Consider the following 22,245-nt stretch of genomic DNA (forward strand, 5'->3'; position numbering starts at 1 on the left):
AGAAAAGTTATAAAGCAAATGAATTGAGTTGTGCAAGTTGTAAAATCACTCTAATGTACTGAGGCACAGTTACCTGCTACAAGGAACAAGTTGCCTATTACCAACAGAGGATTAAAGAAGTGGCAAAAGCTTGTAGGGGCAAAAACTTTTTATTAGAACCAAATCAAGCAACAGTATAGGTACATAAACCTCACCACGGGACAGACAATTAACTTGGGTTATGTAAAGTAAAATAACTAGCCCAGGCAAAAGTGAACATGCTGCCAAAACAAGATCTTCAGCTGACAACTTCATCACACCCTCACAGATACTAGCACGTTACCATCTGGCAGCTGGAAGGATAGACTGGTTCTGATAACCATGTCACAGTGAGGTTTTCTAGTCTTTGTTTCCATTCTGCTCCATGCTGTACTGAAAGGTTTCAAGTCTGATTGCACTACATGTGTAGATTCTCAGTTCTCAATGCTGCTCAGAGTGATTGCCTCTGCACTGAGCCCTTCATGTGCTCCCAGTTGTTGTAGAGAGCATAGAGACTAGTGAGCATGAGTCCTGCAACGCCACCTCTCGCTATCCCTCGTAGTCCACCTGTGGAAAACAGCAGCGGTAAAGAAAAGAGATCAGCCAATAAATGTCAGGGGCTTAGTTGCATGGGCTGTGCCGTACTAGAACATTTGTACAAGTAAAAACACTACCTGAGATCACAAAAACTGCCATTGCTTTGGAAAATATTGACACACCTCAATGGGAACAACATCTTAAAACAGAGGTTCACAAGCTCAGCCACTTATTAGTAAGAAATTTTAAGTGTTTTAACTCACAGACCCATGACTGCTACATTTACGTTCATGACACAAGGTGTGAAGAATAAAAAACAATTCCACTTACATACAGAAAAGGGTCAAATATATTAAATTTCAGCCTTAGCTGGAATATGAATATATGAAAACAAAAACAATAGTTCTGTGGCACTTCAAAGACTTTTTTTAATGGACTGTGTAGTCCATGAAGGCTTATGCCGTGATACGTTTGTTAAGCTTTGAGGTGCCACAAGAACCTTGGTTGTTTTTGGTAAAATAAACTACCAAAATTACCACTATGGAAATTATACTTAACTAGTGGCTAGTGTAAAGCTAGTTTTATGGTACCAGAATCCCCTTTCTATAGGTTTAGATTTGTTTTACCGAGGTACCTTAGAAAAAAAGCAGTTTGCAGCAAAGCCAATACGTTTTGCACTGATAGATAAAAAATAATATGTTGAGCAGGGAGAAAATCCCATCTATACATACAGACTACAACGGGCTATGTGACAGGATTTTTGTGTCGTGACTTTATATGTGATATAGCTAAAAGCAGTTCATGAAATAACAGGAACTACAAAAGAACATTTAATGCAGTCTTAACTCTTTTAAGAGTTGCATTTTCAAGTAGGACAGAGGGGAAAAGCTAGTCTAGTTTGGGCTTAATTCCAGTGTAACACACCAGAAGAACTTGCTCATGGAGATGAAAACCAATTCTCATTTTTTCTGATAATGTGTAAAGCCCTGCAATGAAACCCTTTGCACTGCAATGTAGTTGTCCAATACCCAGCTATGGAACACCCCAAAGGAGAACAGCAGAACTAAGCACCAACGTACAACCAAGTCACTTGTGTGAAATTCAGTTTGCATTTGCACAGCTGGCAGTGTTTGCCTTTCCTGCCTGAAAATATTCACATCAAGGTGAATATGTGTTGTTGTTTTTTTTAAAAAGCAAGTTTGGCAAAAAGAAGAAAGAGTGTCTTTTGAGTAACAGGGCTTACAACTCTTGACCCTTTTCAGTTCTGCTTGCTCAGCGATAGGCGAATGTACTCCTGTCCCTCCTCTGAAGTCAATTCTGCTAGCCTTGGATAGCAAGTCACTTTACTGAATCCCCCAAAACAAGCAGCTGTCATTATCTTTCTCTTACATACACATGTTGAGATAGGAGAATGTCAAAACATGACTTAAAAAGTCGCAGGCTGCAATATTTGAAAGCAGACACTTACAGAGCCTGCCAACTGGGAAGGCCTATCCAGTACCAACTTCTGCCAGAATAGGGCACCTCCACAAAGACAGCTTCCTGATTGCCATTGGAAATCCCCCCTCCAAATCATGGGATTGCTAAAAATAAAATAAATGCAAAGTCACACACCTCTGCATTTCATACCAGGTGTGGGTGGCACGCCATCTGCTCTTATTTCATGGCAGTTTTTGTTACATAAATCAGCCTTCTAATGTAAAACGTTTTGTGTAAAAATGTAAAAAGTGCTGTTTTCCAATGGTTCTAGTAAACAGGTCACTCTAGCCTACAGGTGTAGCATGTTTTAAATTTATAATCTATTGGGACAATTGACAATGGTGGGACCCTCTCTGTGTGAATAGAACCAAATGGTTTTCAATACAAATCATGCCATTTTCACTGATGAAGAAGCGAGAAAGCTAAAAACACCCAGTTTCATGCCTGATGAAAGCTCCAAGCATGTCAGACAAGAACCATCCACTTTCTAAAATAAAAAAACAATTGCTGTGCAGGGCTATCAAACTCCCAAAACCTAGAAGTTTCCATATACCTCCATTAAACCCAAGCTAGCTGGTTCCTGCGCCATTGCTTGTTTCTATTTAGCATGCATATATCCAGAATAATACCACCAATACAAACTATTTCATTAGATCCCCAATTATACAGGCATAGTTATAAAGCACCACACATTCTGGTTCCACAAATATATTTTCCAAGTAGTGATGATTTAATTTCCGTTGGGTTTCCCTCATAATTAGCTTTCCTCCTCTAAATTCTCATGCAGAATTCTCAGAAAGAGCTGTGAGTTATACTAAGAAAGCTCAGATACATCAACTGTCCCTCCTGGTGTAGGCTTCTGCAAACCGCGTCTCAGCTTTAAATCTTGATGCTCCTGAACCTTTCTAAGCAGGCTCAAAAGAATCTATTGCTGCATGGGAATTAGCTTCCAAGGTTTCCCAGTTCAATCTTTTGGGGGAGAATGGAGACGAAGAGGGCTGCTCAGCTTTAATGCCTCATTTTCCAAACCAGGGGAGTTAGTTTCTGAAATACACCCACACACCCTTCCAAATCCTACTGCCACTCTAACTGAGTTTAATTTATACGGCAGACAGAAGGCAACAGGCAGCAAATATTAACTGGAAAAAGCAAAGACTGTTCATAGAAATGCAACCAAAGTGGCGAACTTTTCGATAAGCACAAACCAAGATTTGAATACATTTTTTCCTCTCTATAGATCCATGTACTTTTGGCACTCAGAAATGATGACAGATCTTTTTCATGTTTTTCGCTAATGCATCACTAATTTCAATTGATTTTCTGATACTAGTCATATTTAATCTAATGGCACTTTGTTAAGATAAGACTTGCAGTAGCATGTGTCAATAACATAAATCTGCCATTTAAAATTGGGAGGAGCCCTGAAAGTTAACTAATGTTGAAACAAATAGAACAAATAGCTTTATTGCTTATGATAATGTTGGACAAGGCTGGACCTGGAGACTGATCTATTACAGCTGTAGTAGGTAGAAGTTCAGGTAAATATTTCTAGCTAGAAAAGATGGACAGACTTTTTAAAAAGGAGCCTGCTCTACAATTGATAAACTGGTTTCCTATTTACTGCTTCCAGTGTGTTAAAATCTGTGTAAAAAACCATGGCCTAGTTTCTTCAGCTCTTTTGTTGTCTGTAACTGTTGCACACAGAGCAGATCTATTATGCCAGTACAAATGTCTCTTAACATATTTGTTTCCACTTGAGAATTTGGAATAAATTTTTGCATTGGGTTCTGAGGTATATAACCTAAGGCTGCACAACCCTTCCTTTGTTCCTAAGGGAAGCATAGAGTTTTTTTGTGTTTCAAATATCATTTACAGTATCATTTACAGTATCTTACATATAGTGCTATCCTGTCAGGCTAAAATTGTAGGATGTCTTTTTTTACACTAATCCTTACAGTTTCTGGATGAACTATAGCCAACTGCCAGAGAACTGTTATGGAGTTCATGACCAAATTCTGGTGTCATTTTCATTGTCAATGCATTTCTCAGACTATATGCACTGTGCAGCTCAATTACTTGGGTAATCTGCTGTTACAACACTGAAAAGCTAAAGTCTATATTTAGAATATTTGTCACACTTAAATTTATTCTGTCTTTTCTTATCACAGTAAGACAAATTGCCTTTTTTTTAACCCTCAATATTACCACACAAAACAAAGCATTCTCTCATATTTACCCCCAATTTCTATTTTAGGAACTGTTTGTTTCTTTTAGCTCTGGATTAACAGTTTCTATCACCATTAATCAGAAGGCAGAACTCATTAAAGGCAGAGCCCTTGTATTAGGATTTCAGACAAAGGTTTAATGCATATGGAAAAGGGAAACTGAGTTTTCACATGGCTCATGCCTTGTTCTTAAGAATATATAATCACAAAAGTCAGTAAACATGACATTAAGCACACACAGAACAGATAAGCTTACTTTTGACCCAACTCCTGTATGCAGAACCAAAATGAATAAAGGTAATTTTGCCAGCGTACCTGTGCTTTTATACAGCATGCCTGTCATGGTCCCAGCAGCAACTGTGTTCAGATCATCTTCTGCGCCTCGTGTTTTTTCAATTATGACTCCAAATGCGCTATACAGCAGTGCTGGAATTGAATTAAAGTCAACAGTGAGAACACAAACACAACAACAACAGCAGCACATGTCCAACACAGAACAACCCAGTAAGATTCTGGTCTCAGTATCATTCTCTCTTGGGGAAAGTGCCCAAAACTGAGCTTGCATTTTAAGGAAGTTGACTTAAGATCAATGAAGGAAAGTTTCCCATTACCCTCTCACCCCCAGTAGTGCCATTCCATGTTGTTAAGCAAAGCCTCCAGAGAGGCTTTTCAGGGTATGAACATGTGCAGAGCAATATCAATGGTGAGAAGAGGGCATGAAACCTTTCTGTAAACTTAGTTAACTTTGGGTGATGAAATGAGGAGGTAAGTTAATCAGAGAGGCAAAATGCAGCCCTGTAACGTAAGGAAATGGCAGAATGTGTAGATCCAGGGGACATGAAAGCACTGAAGCTTCTGAAGGGAAAGGTAACTTGCTACTAAAGTGTTTCAACTGGATCAGCTGAATGGTTCTACACAAGTGCCAAATGCAAATATCAATCAATTGGGGCCAAAAGCTTTGAAAAGTATTACCAACATTATTCAGTTGTATTATATAAGGGTGGTCAGCAGCAAGCCCAAATGAGCAGACCTGCAATGTTTTACAAATACTGAACATAAAAGAGCAACACACTTGAAACAGGGCCCACTATAACTTTTTCAAAAGGGTGACTTTTAAACTTCCTAATATCATACTGGAAACTAAGAATGGCAGTTTGTCTTTTGGTTAGGAAGTAGAGCCACACTCACCCACCCATCCTAAAGCCCACAACTGAAGATTCTCTTCCCAGAAAGGAACTGAATTCTAAAATATTTGCAGACTTGTCACTAGACAGGTCAGGGTAAAGGACTATGACAAACAAGGAAATGTTACTCAAGAAAACAAACACAGCTGCGAAGTGTCTGTTAATGTATCACTTGCAAGGGTGGAATCTTGAACTTTAGGACCTTTGAGCTCAAATGGCAATTTTCCATGATCTATGATTTCTCTGCTGATGGGGGCAGACAGAAAGCGGGGAGGGAATCCTTGAAGATGCCGAAGTCTTCTGTGACAAAGGGAGATTTTTCAGGCCTCTAAGTCTCATTTAAGGGAAGGCAAGCACCCTAGTCAGCAGGCCCTAGATTCATTTTATGCTTTGCAATGCAGTGCAATGACTTTCCAAACCCGAAGAAGGCAGAATCCTTGACAAAACTTCCATTCTAATTCTAGTAGACTTCCAAGATTACTCAAAAATTCAACTGAGTTACAAAGAATGATATTGACATTTCCCATGTAGATTTGATTTACACAACAAACTTACTTACCTAGAGATCCAAGAGTGTTGGCCCATAATGCCCCTTGCCTTGTCACCATATTTAAAATCCTACAAGGAAGTAATGAGAGAAAGAGATTGAGCTGTACTGCTTTATCATAGGCTATATTGTTTTCAAGGCCTAAACAGAACCAAAGACAACTTAAGTTTCTTCTGCTCACACCTTCTGTCCTAGAATCTGTTCCATGCATTTCATAAGGCAAGAGTGAGAAAGGGAAAGCTTAAATGAAACTTGTTCTACCTGGAGAAATCAAATGCTCTACAAACGTTTGATCTCTAGCATACCAGCAATACAGGTTTTACTATAGGAACCTAACTTGAAAGGACAAGTTAAATTCATTTGCATTTTTGAACAAATCTGCTCTGCTTTAAGGCAGGTGGAACTACGTGCCAAGGTTAATTAAAATGGTTATGTAACTCAAATGCAAATTTGGAGCTCAGTGTTATGCAATATTTTTTCCAGGTTTTCTATTTCCATAAGCATCCTAGCTAAAAGATTTATTGTTCACTTCTTTTTTAAAGAAGTAGATCCATAGATTTTTCTGTAGGCCAACATACTTAGCATGTTTCAGGTTCTGGAGAAAGCAAGTGCACATAACATGGATTGTGATCCAAATAATTAGTTAAGGTGTGCATAATGGCTTGATCATACCCACAGTGAATTTTCTTTTTATCTCCCCGCCCCCTTTAAATACCAGAGCCTTGTACCTAATTCAAAAACAGCCCCTGGAAGTCCCTCAGGTTCAGAAGCGCTTTGCCTTGTGGCATGAAGAGCACTGTATTGGGGCTATGAAGCATAATATAATCATTTCTGCCCCATTAATTAGTCTGAATAACTGAAGCTTCTGAACAGATTCCATGGGACACAAACTAAATGAACTACCCAAAGCACATGTTTATATAGACATTTCTCTTAGTTCTACTATATCAATTAAATGGTCATTAGAACATGATTCCAGAAGCAACCATATTTGGGTGAATCTGAAATCAGGACTGAAAATTCTGAATGGGGTGAGTGCTGCCTAGGAATGAAGAAGTATTTTTATGCAAAGGTAGCTACTAAAGATGCAGTACAGTGCCTTAATAATCCAATTTCTCCCCCCCCTTCAGATATGGCTTGAATTTAGAAAACAGCTTTGGGAGCCTGTTGAAGCTAGATAATTTCCCCGTCCAAGACAGACAACTGATTTGAATATATTCATCAAGCAATTCTTTAAATCAAAATGCAAGGCTGATTTTATTACATTCTAAAGAAAAGTGCTTTCATCAAAGGCAACCATGTTAACTGAGCCAATTCTAGATTACCAATTTTTACCAGTACACTGCTCTACATATTTTAAGAATGAGATCACAGCGCAGTGTGGAGTGCTCTTGTTCATTTTTCCTACCTCTACAAGCCTTGGGAGTTCCTCTGAATATGCTGATGCGCCTACATTAGCCTGGATTTGGCTACAGTTCTGTCAGCACTCAACAAGAGAGTTTGCTATTAGAGGACATTATACCAAGACTGCCTAAATAGTTTAGATTGCATTAAGAAGCTTGTCCTTTGGAAGACTATTAAGCATGCAAAAATCCAAGTGCTAAATTATACACATTTTAATTTGGACATCCTTAAATATCACTTCTTATAAACTTTATAAAAACGGGGGGGGGGGGGAGATCAAACATCCTTTACCATAGAAATTAAAATCACATGCTGAATAAGTGTGTATGCTCCCAGACTAGTGCTGAGTAGAATGTTAACTGCTCAGCACACTCTCAGAGAAGCACAGTATTGCCCCACACTGGTGTCAGCTGCCTCCAGAACAGAGACAGTGACAGACAGATAAAACAGGCAGTACTTTTATCTCCCAGCAGTGTAACACCGTCACAGGCATGATACTGACCCAGACAGCTGACTACCGCTGGAACCTAGGGACAAATGATGAACAGGAGACAAAGGTACCTTTCAGAGCGTGCAAGGTGTCATCTGCTCACAGCATGCTGTGCACCTTACAGAGAGCAAGAAAAGTGAAACTAAATCGAAAGATGTTCTTCCCACTGTGCAAGCTCCTGCCCAAGCAGAACTGCCATATAATTTACTTATTACAATCCTGGCTAGCTGCTAGTACTTGCACACACATGTGCTGAATGAACATCCATGCCAATTTCCCTTCTGTTTCTTTTTTATGGTTCTACTAACCCAGGAGATTCAGGACTACTTGCTATAAAATTAATGATTCATTATTAACTCATAGTAGTAAATGCTGTACAGGTGACTTACGTCTTACATTTATTTTACTTATGCAATTGCAGCTTTGCGGGGAAGGGGAGGGGGAATAATAAATGGAGCACAGAGGAAACACACTTTATTTATTTATTCTCCCCACATTCTTGCGCAAAGCTTCAATTGTGGGCTTACCGGGCATTGGGAAGGTGGAGCAGTCCTCCGCCTCCTTCCCAAAGTCAGGTAAGTGAGGCGTCAGGCTTTGGGAAGGCGGTGCTATGGCTCTGGAAGGGTCCTAGAGCTCTCCCTCCTCCTTCCCAAAGCTGGGCAAGCACTTACTGGGCCCTGGGACCTTGTCAGAGCCCTTGTGCCACTTCCCCATAGCCAGGCAAGCAGACCTCCACCTTGCAGAGGCCCTGGTTCCATGGGATCCTGGCTTTATGAGATTTTCTTTATACACACAATGGCCAGGAACGTAACCCCCACCTAAGATGCGAGCTACATACCTGTATAGTCATTGTAGCTTGAATACTCGCACAGAGCCTTAATTTTTGGACTAGTGAGATCCTATGGGAGAATATACTTCAACTGATCATTCAGGTAATGTGGGCTGCCAATTGCGTTAATGCAGGCCAAGGTGTCCTTTTTTAATCCACCATACTTTAACAGAATCTGTAGTTAAGATGTCTGAGCAATGAATATTGCTATAACTGAGGTAAATGGAAGAAACATGGGAGGCAACTGTTATATCCGGTATGGATGCTATAGGAGGCAGACCAATAGCAGCAGCAGTTCCACAGTGCTGAGAATCACAAAGAATCAGAAGGGAATTGCTGATGATTCGAGGAAAAGGGTATGTCATGGATTCTGAGAGGCAGTTGGGTTATTCCAGTTTAGAGAACATATAACTTCCCTATTGTGTAGGATACACTTGCCATTTTTCCGAAACCTATCTTCACTAGTTCGGTGACAATGTTGCAGTATATAAATAATAATAATAATTTCTGAAGGTATGTGTTTCATCTGGGATCACGCACCAAAATGTTAACAGTTTCTGTACCCCATTGTTCTAGAAAATGTTAATAAGAAGTACTAACAGATGGATAATTAAAGGATTACAGTGGTGCCTCGCAAGACGAAATTAATTCGTTCCGCAAGTCTTTTCGTCTTGCGAGTTTTTCGTCTTGCGAAGCACGGTTTCCCATAGGAATGCATTAAAAATCAATTAATGCGTTCCTATGGAAACCGAACCGCCTTCAGACCAGGTCTGGGGACAGTCTGTCCCCCGACCTCTTCTGAAGGCTGGCGGGGGCGAAAGTCTTTGCTTCCCCCCCGCCTGCCTTCCCGGGACAGCGGAGACTTTTCCGCTGTCCCGGGGCGATCTTAAAATGCTGGTGGGCGGCAGCGAAGACTTTTCCGCTGTCCGGGGCGATCTTAAAATGCTGGCGGGCGGCAGCGAAGCCTTCGCTGCCGCCCGCCAGCATTTTAAGATCGCTCAGGGACAGCGGAGGATCGCCCAGGGACAGCGGGAAGGCAGCGCTGCCTTTTCCGCTCTCCCGGAAAGGCAGGCAGGGAGGAGCAAAGACTTTTGCCCCCCGCCCGCCTTCGGAAGAGGTCCAGGACCTCTTCCCAAGGCGGGCGGGGGGCAAAAGTCTTTGCTCCCCCCGCCTGCCTTCAAAAGCCGTCCGGGATAGCGGGAAGCGCTTTCCTGCTATCCCGGACCGCTTTTAAAATGCTGGCGGTGGGGAGCAAAGCCTTTCGCCCCCGCCGGCCTTCCTGGACCTCTTCTGAAGTCCGGAGGGGGGGAAAAGGCTTTGCTCCCCACCGCCAGCATTTTAAAAAAGGTCCCCGAGATTTCCCTATGGGCTTTCGTCTTGCGATGCAAGCCCATAGGGAAAATCGTCTAGCGAAGCGTCGCAAAAACCGAAAAACCCTTTCGTCTTGCGGGTTTTTCGTCTTGCGAGGCATTCGTCTTGCGGGGCACCACTGTATACATAAATCTTATATTGTTATAGTTTTCCTTTAAAACAGTTTTACAAATGAGGGCCACATATGAGCCACATTTTGTGGAGAATATTTATCCTTGCAACTGCTAAGAATGGAGTGACTGGGATAACTGACCTTCAGCACATCTTCCTGAACGTCCAGTAGAGCATTAATATTAGTTTGCTGCCACCTGCTGGTCTAAAGGATTTAATGATTGCTATCTTTCTACATAACAATCTGTTCAATATACATTTTTTTTAAATGCCATAGGATCATGAATTTGAATCTTCTATGCCCAGCATAATTTGTTTTTGGCCAAGATTTCTCTGAAAGAACAAGAAATTTCATTTGAAAGTAAAGCTTATAGAAACCAAGTGAATATGTGCATGTATTGACATCCTATGCCCTTTTAAAATGTGGCTTTTTTTGGTGGGGTGTGTGTGTTATTGGGTTGTTTTTATTTTGATTACAGTATATATATTGTGTTCTTTACGGTGATCTGGTCTGTGAACCACCCTGAGACCTCCGGGTATAGGGCGGTATATAAAATCAATAATTAATTAATAATGTAAGCATGCACAAATTGATAGGAGGGGATAGAAAGAGAACAAAAAGGTGTTTCCTCAGAAATAACTCAATTACTTTCTTTTTAAGATTAATGAAGTGATCACCACCACACGTTGAGCTCATCCTAATTCAAGACTTCTCACACAACTCAGGGCAGTGACAATCTGCTGTCAGGAATACTAAAACACCCCAGATTTGGTATTTAGTCCTTTAGCTTTATGGGCACAAAAGGCTTTATAAGACTTACACAGAAGTGTAATTTTATCCTGACTGCACTAAAGGCCAATTTAATGATATCTCACTTACACTTATAGAAAGTCAAAATTAAAGGCATGCAAGCAAATAAGTATCTGGAAGGCTGTAAGACCATGAATACTTATGAATTCTTCTGAAAACAAAATGAAAAATGAGCAACCCTTGAAAGCTGAAAAGTATCTGGAATTATGTACTTACTGTACATTTCTAGGTTTAGACCAAGCCATGCTCTGTGTCTCCTTCAAGCCCAGTCGCAGGCCATTTAGTGCACCAAATGCAGCTCCTAAAAGGCAGGACATCAGGATTAACCACAGGAAATGAAAACTGAACCCACATGCCAGTAAGGATTAAAACAGCTCACCAATTAAACATGAAGTCTATGGAAAAATAAACTACAATAATGGTACGCTTCTACTGAAGCAGATATAACAGGCATATGTTGTATTATTGAAGGCAATTTGCATTTTACAGGCAAAATAGTGAATGTGGCCTGCGTGAGTCACTTGCCCAATCCTTCTTTGCTCTATTTTTTGTTCTTACATTCTCTCTTCCTGTAACCATCACACCCCATTGGCAATTACCTACTATATTCTCTACCTTGGGGTGGAGGGGAAATAAACAGCCCCTAGAAGATATAGGAAAGTGAGATGGAAAAATACCAAATCATGCCACATCAGAAAAAAGTATCTATTAGTCTATGCATAGAATCTTTGATAACCTGTTATAAAACTGCAAAGTTTATATGTTCAGAAAAACCACAAATGCCATTTTTAAACAGCATATGCTATACTGCAGACATAAATGCCATTATAGACATCTGATGTGTATGCTCCCATTCTAGTGCTGAGCAGGATATTAACTGCTCAGCACACTCTCAGAGAAGCACAGCACTGCCCCACCCTGCTGCCAAAATGCCTCCAGAACGGTGACAATGACAGACAGACTGGACAATATTTTCATCTCCCAGCAGTGTAACACTGTCAGGTACGGTAATGACACGGACAGCTGACTACCGCTGAAATTTAGGGAATCAACAACAGTCTCAAACATCCCAAACCTTCACTCAAATGTTCCTTGTTCATTTTTGGCAATGAAGGCCTTGCAACTGTTGTTACAATTTGATGATTATGTTCAGAAATGCCTTCAAAGGGAATGGCATTTAAAAAATAAATAGCCCTAAGCTTACAGAAAAAGTATCAACAGTGTAAATGGGGGAGAGATACAACCTAGATCACAAGGCCTGGAAATCACCGTGAAAACAGTGTAAATCATTGGCACTCTCAATGGTGCTAGAAGACTCTGTTCTGTTGTGCCGCAGGACTCTTTTTGCTACAAAAGAGTAACACACTACCCCTCTAGAATTTGCTACTATAATGCACTCAAGTTTGTGTTGCTTTAGACAAGATGTCACTGGAGACTTGGCTAAATTTGATACATTACAAATATATTTTTATACACTACACTCACCCACACACATACAAATTCTATCCATTTTAAAACAGAACATCACAATATAAATTAAATGTTACCCATACCTGTCATGCAGCATCCTCCAATTGTAAAGAATGCCAGCTCAAACCTGCCCCTAGTTTTGCTAGCTCCAGTGGGTAAAATGAATTCATCTGTGTCCTGAAATGGAAATATCCTTTTAAATTACATTTGTGGCTAAAAACTCGTTTGCTTTATAAAAACAGGTGCATTTGACTGCGTTGACATTTATGACGAAGTGTTACTGAAGAGAAAAATAAGAAGCCTTGCTATCTCTGAGCTAATCAGGTGCTCAAATGAAAGGTTAGATAACAAGGTCCATAAGAGAATAATACATGGTAAATAAATCTACCAGAAATTCAAGCCACTGCATGTTGACCATGTGTGTAAGCTTCTAGTCTAGCACTGAGCAGGATATTGACTGCTTAGCACACTCTCAAAGAAGCACAATACTGTCCCCCACTGGTATCAGCTGCCTCCAGAACAGAGGAGCTGACAGACAGCTAACATGGACAGTACTTTTATCTTCCAGCAGTGTAACACTGTCACAGACATGGAGATGACAAAGACAGCTGACCACCACTGGAGTTTAGAAACAAAACCCTCTGTATCACTGGTTCCCAGATTAGAGAGAATTCACACTTCAGTTCTGCCCATACTAGCCTACAGACCTAGAAGCTGCAAGAAGCTGGGATTGTGTGGATGTAGATCTTTAAGAGCAAGCATGGCAACAAGACAATTGAACACTGTAAGCACTCTCGAGTGGACACTGCGTGTTTGAACCCCGTGAAAGGGAGCTCCCAACTTCTCTTCTAGCTTATAAGAGTGGGTGGTGCATGCTTAAGGGCTAAACATCTAGATATATTTATCTTTCTGAACTGTTTGGTGCTGTTTGAAAATGGGCCATTTGATATTTTCTGAATAAAATTAACATAGAACCTTAACTCTTCTGTTAAGGTTTATCCATTTATCCTTATTCATTTACTGAAATATGAGAGGACCTGTCCTCAATTTGGAGCGCTTGATGAGGAAACTGGTCAAAATCTTTTTTGAACTATACAATGACCTCACTTGCGCATGGGTTGATTCCAAAGTGACAAGTGTCTCATTTGCTCCTGTGCAAAGTTGTGGTTTGGCTTAGCACATTCGTAGAATCTGTGCTTGCGGTTTAACCTTCCATGGCTAACCATGGCAAACTGGGCCAACATTTACTTACACATGTACAGTGGTACCTCCGTTTGTGGACGGGATCCATTCCAGAGCTCCGGTCAGATTCCGAGGTGTTCACTACCAGAGGTGACTGCTCTGCGCATGTGTGCGGCGCGATAGAGCACTTCTGCGCATGGGGCGAAACCTGGACAAATACTTCCAGGTTTGCTGCATTTGCATCCTGAAGTTTACGTAACCAGAGGGTTACGTTACGCAAGGTACTACTGTATAGGTAAAAAGGTAAAGACCCCTAGGTGGTTAAATCCAGTCAAAGATGACTATGGGGTTGCGGCAATCATCTAGCTTTCAGGCCGAGGGAGCTGGTGTTTTTCCGCAGCTTTCCGGGTCATGTGGCCAGCATGACTAAACCACTACTGGCACACAGAGGACTGTGACAAGTGTCAGAGCGCCCGGAAACACCATTTACATTCCCGCTGCAGCAGTACCTATTTATCTACTTGCCCTGGCGTGCTTTTGAACTGCTAAGTTGGCAGAAGCTGGGACACAGCAACAGGGGCTCACCCCGTTGAGCAGATTTGAACTGCCAGCCTTCTGATTGGCAAGCCCAAGAGGCTCAGTGGTTTAGACCACAGCGCCACCCGCATCCCTTTACCTTTACGTTACATACACATACTCATAACTTTTACATAAATTTCTTAAATGAACATTTAGCAATCAGTTGTAACTATATAGTAATATAATTTGAACAAGCATTTACATCTCACCTGTATAAGGTATCTGGGATCTACATTTAAATATGGAGACAAAGGATTCATTCCAGTCACTGCAAAAAAATAAAATATAAAACAAAAGATAAATTTCAGTATAACTAGATGTAAAAGTTCATATGACAGTTAAGGGCTAAGAAAGAAAAAGATGAAAAATTAAAACAGTGTTAACTTTCAAATGTACATTGTGGCCTGGGTTGCACAAAACGCTAAGCCAGACTGGCTTAGAACTATCATGTGAGCTCTTCCAGAAAAAAACATGAGCTGATTCAGACAACACACCAATGCTTGGTAATGCAGCAGCAAATAAAGGACTAGAGAGAAGTAAAGCAGCTGTGTTCTTGTGCTAAGTCAACGTGAGCCATGCTTAGCTTGTCTACCAAGCAATCCCTACTCAATGAAATAATATTCATAGTGTGAGCCATGCCTGTCCTATGAAGCTGATCAGTACAGAAGAGAGCAGTGTGGAGAATGAAAGGAGAGAAAAGCCAGTACACATGAGTTTCAGGCTAAGTAGCCACACTTAAGAAATCTGTGTGTTAATGTAGAACTATCACCTTGAAACTCTACTTACAACAGAGTAGAAAAGCCACATGCAGGAATACATCAGGAAAAGATACTTTTTCTGAAATGCTCAAAAGTTATTCAGACCATTTGATCATCAAGAAAGGAGGCATTTGATCATGCTGGCAAACCCAAATTAAAACAGGGACCACTTTCAGCCTCATGACTGGTGGAAACACCACTGATGCTTACAGGACAGGAATAGTTCAGTCAGTAAAGCATGAGACTCAATCTCAGGGCCGTGGGTTTAAGCTTCACATTGGGCATAAGATCACTGCATTGCAGTGGGTTGGACTAGATGACCCTTGTGGCCCCTTCCAACTCTACCATTCCATGACCTTGAAAATACACCTGGAAGAGTTAAGCTGCTTTCCCTCCTTCACAACTTTCACGAGCTGCAGCCCCACAAACCTGCCTGCCAGCACCTTCATTCCCCCCCCCCACTTCCTTCACTTTAAACTGTACAAAACTGCACAGTAGAAAAAATAAAAGAAAGGATCTAATACAAGCTCCAAGAAACAGCACCAGCCTTCTGTTCAATCCTATGTGATATTCCTCCCAAGCTTTCAAGGTACATAGACTTCTACGCCCCCACATCGGTCAGTTTTACGTCTTTTATCTGATTGTATTCTATGGCCAAAGCTGGTTATTATGATTTTAAAATTTCCTTTATACTTTTCAGGTTTATACATTTCACTAATTTTAACATTTCAAAGCCTGACTTCCTTCCCCTTCTTTCTGCGGTTCCTTAAATTTATTTTTATTATCTTCTGCATATCCCAAATTAACTTAATTTGCATATTTACTCATCTAATTTAAATATATACTATTATAAAACTGCAGGTTATTACAATAATCCTGCCAATGTATCGTCGTCGTCATCATCATTTTATTCCCCCCCCCCGCATTACTTGTTATAATAGAGGGATGAATAAAATAGGGCACCCCCAACCCGACGCTCGAAACGAATGAAGAAGCTCCCCTCGCCAAACACTCACGAGGGACTCCGGCCAGGTCCGCGTGGGAATAGCCGGGCCCACCCATCGCCGCGCCGCCGAAGAGGCCGCCAAGCCCGGAGCCCTTCGAGTTCCCGGCTCCCCCTTCCATTGAGGACGAACTTTTGCCGGGGGGGCTTCAGCAGCCCTCTCCCCTCCCCCTCCTCGTGCTCAGCAGCGGCGGTTAATGGACGTTTTTCCCTCGGCGCCCGCTCGCTCGCTCTTTCCTTCCTCCCTCAAGGCCGGCGCGGGAAAGGAGAGCGCGACGACCTCCTCAGCGCCAAGGCCGCGGTTGACGTAAAGCGACTCCGCGACGCCGGCGCGCGAGGCCGCTTCGCGTGCGTCTCTAGTTCCGCTTTACGACGGCGGCGCTCTCTTGCTTTCCGGCTCGGCCGGGAAACGGGAAGCGGCGGGCGGAGAGGGAGGCCGTCGACGAAGGCTGGTTCCCTCAGCTTGGGGAGCGTGTCCGAGAGAGGCGGGGGGTCGTTGGGGGTTGACAGAGAGAAGCGGTGCGGAGCCTCGAGCGGCATAAGAAGTCCTCACAACGGCTGGGAGGGCCGGCGTGCGTGCGTGCGTGCGTGCGGGTGCCCGCCTCGCTCCCCTCAGCCGGGAGAATGTGGAAGGGAACTTTCCCCGTCGCCTTTCCCCCTCACGGAGCCCCTTCGCCGCCCCCGGGCCCGCTTTCCCCCCGGTGGTGACCCTGTCGTCATCCCCCACATCCACCGGGGCGTGTGAGGCGAGCGCAGGAGGGTCGGAGGGCGGGTGCTGCTCCCCCCAAGCATGAGTGCGGGGTCTGACGCCCCCAGGAAAAGGATCAGGTCGGACCCCCCGCTCGCCCCCTCTGCCGTCGGCGTCAGCAGCAGCAGCGGCTCGGAGGAAGAAGCGCAGCCCCCTTCCTGGAAGAGGAAAGTGACCCAGTGGCAGCCGCCTCTTCCCTTCAGCAGGGAGCAAAGGTCCAGCAGCAGCAAAGCCAGCCCCGCAGTCACAGTGGGGAACAAAGGTTTGCATCGCCGTGGGGATCCTTTCTCTACAAAAAGAAGGGGGGAAAGGCCATTCTTACTCACTTGCTTTTCTCATCTGGTTTGCTGGGGGTGGGGTGGGGAAGGGGGTGTGTGCATTTCCATTTCCCGCACATCAGTTGCATGGGGTTCCAATGCCACACCTGCCATCACGCTCTCCACCCAAAAGCCAAGATCTTTTGGGTTTACGGTGCCAGCCTTGATCCCTGTGCTCTGCTTGGGAGAAAGGTTGCGGCCCTTCCAAGCCGTTTATGTCAGGATCACGCTTGGGTTTAAGGCTGTGGTCCACGAGACGTGCTGCAACTTGGAAGAGAACCCAAGGGTCATCCAGCCCACCCCCCTGCAATGCCGGAATCTTTTGCCCGGCATGGGACTCGAACCCATGGCCCTGGGATTTAAGAGTCTTGTGCTCTACCAATTGATGGAAACAGGCCCTCTGAATAAAGTGATGCTCGTTTCTTACTCAACGTGCGTAGGATTGGGCTGTAAAGTAGACAGATTCGGCATAGTCGCTTGCAGTAATTTAAAACAAGTTCTGATGCTTTTGTCACATTGCCTTTAAAAACTGAAAAACATTGTCCTGCTTTTATAATGTCACAGTTTGACAAGACAGAGACTTTACAGAACATGCTGCAATTAAAAGGGAAGCCATATAAGAGCATTCTTGGCTTTGGTGTTCATTTGACAAGAATTAACTGACAACAGTATTTGACTAGTCAATTTATGAGTACTTGGAACAAAGGGTATGCTTCTGAATTTGATTGTTTTAGCATCTTAGATTAGTTGTTGAGGCCCTGGTAATGTGTGTTTAGGAAGGCCAGAATGTATTAAGATAATTATTATTTGATCAATCAAGATTGATGAAAGATAGGAACTATCTAGTACAGTGGTACCTCGGGTTACATACGCTTCAGATTACAGACTCCGCTAACCCAGAAGTAGTGCTTCAGGTTAAGAACTTTGCTTCAGGATGAGAACAGAAATCGTGCTTTGGCAGCGCGGCAGCAGCAGGAGGCCCCATTAGCTAAAGTGGTGCTTCAGGTTAAGAACAGTTTCAGGTTAAGAACAGACCTCCAGAACGAATTAAGTACTTAACTCGAGATACCATTGTACAAAGAAAGTTGCTTGGTAAAACTCAAAGTTATGAATAAAAATTCTCAGCCTGAGAAGGGATACATTGTTGGTATACAGTGGCATAACTGTCTTGTGGCATTTGAAAAATGACCCAGTTATTATGGCATGAGTTTTCATAGACAAGAGCATACATATTTCATGGAATCCATACAGTGTAGTGAAGGTGTCAGAATTATACACACTTGGGTGTGTAAGGCGCGAGTCCGAGAGAATTTGAGTGGAGCTTCCTTTTGAAGCAGAAGTGGAGCTTCTGTTACTGAAGAAATCTCTTGGTTTGCAGTGCTCTTTTTAGCTTTTCTTAGTACAACAGTTTCTCAAGGCATTGTTTCAAATGCACTGGTCTCTTTTTCATTGTATCAATTCTGGACAGTTTTATTTTTGAATAATTCATATAGTACAAACTATTTGATTGTACATATAAATTCATCCCACTTTCTGTTTAGTAATAACCTGAAAATAGCATCTGAGTTAATAGTTCTGAATTTGCTTTACCTTCATTGAGTAAAGCATGAACAGAACTGGAGAAGAGATGACCCAAGAAATGCCATTTCTAGTACACATTTTTATTAAATAAAATGCCTTTTGAGCATGCCTCACTGACTTACCAGAGTTAGCTAAAGCACCATGAAACAAGTTTGCAGTTTGCAGAAAATTCAAATGCCAAGACAATTATAAAATATAATATTGTAGCTCTTTTGGTTTTAAAATAGGAAGCTGGTTGTTGCAATATATTGTACTGTGGTTCTTCTTTCCCCCCTCTAGTTTACAAACAAAGGAGGATTACCTCTTGGATGGAGAATAAAGGACCCAAAACAGTGGAGTCAAAAAGGTAAAAACAGAACACAGGGGTAATTTATTTATCCAGAATGTAACAAAAGGAGAGAAAAGGACTCATAATCAAAATATGCATGGTGCTTCTGTTCATTCTACACTTACTGCGTCTCCACCCCCATCGTTCAGCCCAGACAGCGAGGTCCAGCTCTGAGGGCCTTCTGGTGGTTCCCTCACTGCAAGAAGTGAGGTTACAGGGAACCCTGCAGAGGGTTTTCTAGGTAGAGGCACCTGCCCTGTGGAACACCCTCCCATCAGATGTCAAGGAAATAAACAACTATCTATCTTTTAGAAGACATCTGAAGACAGCCCTGTTTAGGGAAGCTTTTAATGTCTGATGTTTAATTGCTTTTTTTTTATTATTGTCATTAATTCTGCTGGGAGCCACCCAAAGTGGCTGGGGAAACCCAGCCAGGTGGGTAGGGTATAAATAATAAATTATTATTATTATTAGCCGCAGCATTTTGCTCCAGCTGCAGCTTCTGGACCAGGCGCAAGGGTAGCCCCACATTGAATGCATTGCATTATCAAGTCTTGAGGTTACCAATGCATGAACTTGCTCTTTTGAGCCCTGCCTCTGATGGCTGCTGAAATTTAACTGGGTGTGTTGAGCTGGTGGGCCCTGCGCTCGGGAAATGCCTGATACCTTAAAGAAGGTGGTGTGGCCACTACTGAAGAAAATGGCCTTGGACTCAAAGAATTGCAACAACTTTATTAAAATAGTGAAGCATTACTATAGTGTTAATTTGTGGGAAGATAAACATCAGTTTTACCTTTGGTTATGGGTCAACATTTTATTTGTATTTGTGTTGTTATTCTTTTTGCAGCTCACAAAACAAAACTTGCAGCACAGAAGCAGAGCCCAAAATGACATTTGTAAAACAAGACAATGTTTTTGAACACGAAGTGAAAAATGCTGAGGATGTTCTTCAGCAGGGCTGTTCCAGATTACCTGTGGAAATGAATACCAGGCATGTGGCCTTGCCTCAGACTGCCGCCCTGCGTAATTGGGAAGCCGAGCAGCTAGGTAGGGATCAGCTTTCAGAAGCAGAGTCTTTGAAAGGAATCCAAACTGGAGACCAGTTGAAAAATGCTAATGCTAATCAAACACATAAAACTGGCAGTCAGGCCCACCGGGGTTGCAATGAAAATCAGGAAAACTGTACTCATAGGAAACTTTCATCAGGCAGCCCTGTGAAGGTAGCAAATATAAAACAGCCATCTAAAGACTATGATCCAGAAAGGCAAGCAACTTTGCAAAATTTGCAGCCGTTTAAGAACTACAACTCTGAGCATGTAACTTGCATAGCTGTTGAGTCAGAGGAGGTGGATGTAGTGCCTGAGAGCCCACTTTCAGATGCAGGCTGTGATGCTTGCTCACCTGATTTGTATGCCACTCAGAAAAGAGATCAAGGATGCTGGGGGGAATCTCCTTCTTTTGAGAAAGAGAGTGAACCTGACTCACCAATGGATGTAGATAATTCCAAAAACAGCTGTCAGGGCTCAGAGGCTGATGAAGAAACCAGCCCACTTCTTGAGGACCGAGAAGACATTGATGTGCCAAAAGCACCAAACAAACCCTCACGGTTTCGAAAGGCAGATGCTGACCTGGATTCAAGAAAGTCACAGTCCCGGAGAGGTGAAGGTGCTCGATTTAATCTCCACTTGGAAGGGATGGATAATCAAGTCAAACAGGGTGAAACGCCCACTGAATCACCTGGGATATCACTAGCTGTGTCATCAGAATGCAAAGGTGCCAAACATTGTGGGAGGAAGGACTCTAAAATTACTTCCCATTTCATGAGGGTTCCCAGGACAGAGGAGAAAAGGTAATCTGTCTCCCCTTCTTCTTTCCATACTATTGCACTCAAGTAGCACTGCAGTTAGAATTTCATTCTTGTCTATATAGTAAAACTTTACATCTATGAAAACAGACATAAAAACATGTCTAATTCAGTGTTACTTTAACATGAGCTATTGCATGAGCTAAGGCTTGTGCAGCAACCACAACTCCTACTGGACAGATATCACTGCTCTGGTAACTTCCAGGTTAGACTACCTTAAGGCCTTCTTTGTGCGATGCCTTTGAAGATTGATCAGAAACTTCAGTTTGTTTAAAATACAGTTGTGAGCCTAAATGGAACCAGCTGTAGCAGAGGTGGTAAATTGGATCATCCAGACTTCTACCCACCTTGGGTCATTTTGACAAGTGCAAGGGGCCACCCACCTGACAATCACCAGAAGCAATGTTATCAGCTGGAATGTTTTCCTTTGCTTGTACAGTTTGAAATCAAACCATATAGGCAAAGGTACATGGTTTTTGCATGCATCACCAATCTGCTGATTGGTGGTGCATGCAAATCCCACTTATGGCAGGGAGTCGTATCCTTTCCTGCCTTGCATCTGTCTTATAGGATGTCAGGTGTAGGACAGGTTGGATTGGCTTGAAAAAAATGGCTCCGCAAGCCAAACTAGGGCTCCTGCCATGCCTAATTAGACCTGTGATCTGGAGTTTTCCCGCCACTGGATTACAGGGATCATAGTATCTCAACAGGCCCTAAACAGTTTCATTTTGATGCATGTGAAAGTGTTGGTGCTTATGTTTAAAGCTCTAAATTGCTTGTGACAATCTAAAGGATTGTCTATTTCCACATGAATGGAATGTTTCGCCCTTTTGCTGGTTTTTATTGCTTGACTGTTGGTATTCTATTATTGTCAATAGTCATAGAGTTGGAAGGGACCTTGAGAATTATCTAGTCAAACTCGCTGCAATGCAAGAATATGCAGCCTGTCAATATGGGGATTGTACACACAAACGTGGCGTTATCAGCACCATGCTTTAACCAACTGAGCTAATTTGTTCCATTATGGGTTGTGTGTGTGTGAAATTGTTAGCTGCTTTGGGAGCTACCTGCTGAAGAGCTGTACATAACTTATTTTCATAAATGAATAAATTTTGTGTATCCTGCAAACATCTCCCAAGATTAACTTAATATTCTCACTTGAGTTTATCATGTGTCCATTGTTTTAGGACAGCAGGTGAGCATTTTGAGTGTACAGCAAATCCCCTTACCCACCACTCAACACTAATTTTCTTTAAAAAGACTTCAAGTGATGACTTGGATATGTGAAATAGTCATCATAGATTAAACATCATAAACATCATTGAACATCATAGCTGTTTCCTATTACTTGATATCACCTCAAACACAGTACTTTTCAAGAAAGGTGGTTCACTCATGCAATTGTGAGC

At 42.3% G+C, this 22,245-nt stretch overlaps 2 protein-coding genes across 2 annotated transcripts in view; one reads left to right on the forward strand and one right to left on the reverse strand.

Moving 5' to 3' along the window:
• Nucleotides 1-130: 130 nt before the first annotated feature.
• Nucleotides 131-16,273, reverse strand: LOC309371161 (mitochondrial import inner membrane translocase subunit Tim23). The gene is made up of 7 exons (XM_081913838.1): nucleotides 16,012-16,273; nucleotides 14,447-14,505; nucleotides 12,560-12,653; nucleotides 11,223-11,307; nucleotides 6,003-6,061; nucleotides 4,575-4,685; nucleotides 131-585 (listed from the first exon to the last, which is right to left on the reverse strand). The coding sequence occupies exons 1-7, from the start codon at nucleotides 16,118-16,120 to the stop codon at nucleotides 470-472; spliced, it is 633 nt and encodes a 210-aa protein (XP_081769964.1). The 5' UTR covers nucleotides 16,121-16,273; the 3' UTR covers nucleotides 131-469.
• Nucleotides 16,274-16,428: 155 nt separating this feature from the next.
• Nucleotides 16,429-22,245, forward strand: part of PARG (poly(ADP-ribose) glycohydrolase) — a 67,369-nt gene continuing 61,552 nt past the window's right edge. The window contains exons 1-3 of the mRNA XM_081913551.1: nucleotides 16,429-17,008; nucleotides 18,924-18,990; nucleotides 19,820-20,821. Coding sequence (XP_081769677.1) covers nucleotides 16,789-17,008; nucleotides 18,924-18,990; nucleotides 19,820-20,821 — 1,289 coding nt within the window. The 5' untranslated portion in view covers nucleotides 16,429-16,788. The remainder of the gene's footprint in view (nucleotides 17,009-18,923; nucleotides 18,991-19,819; nucleotides 20,822-22,245) is intronic.

The sequence above is a fragment of the Podarcis melisellensis genome (genome assembly GCF_964234715.1).
Source record: "Podarcis melisellensis genome assembly, chromosome: 5".
NCBI classification, from domain to species: Eukaryota; Metazoa; Chordata; class Lepidosauria; order Squamata; family Lacertidae; genus Podarcis; species Podarcis melisellensis.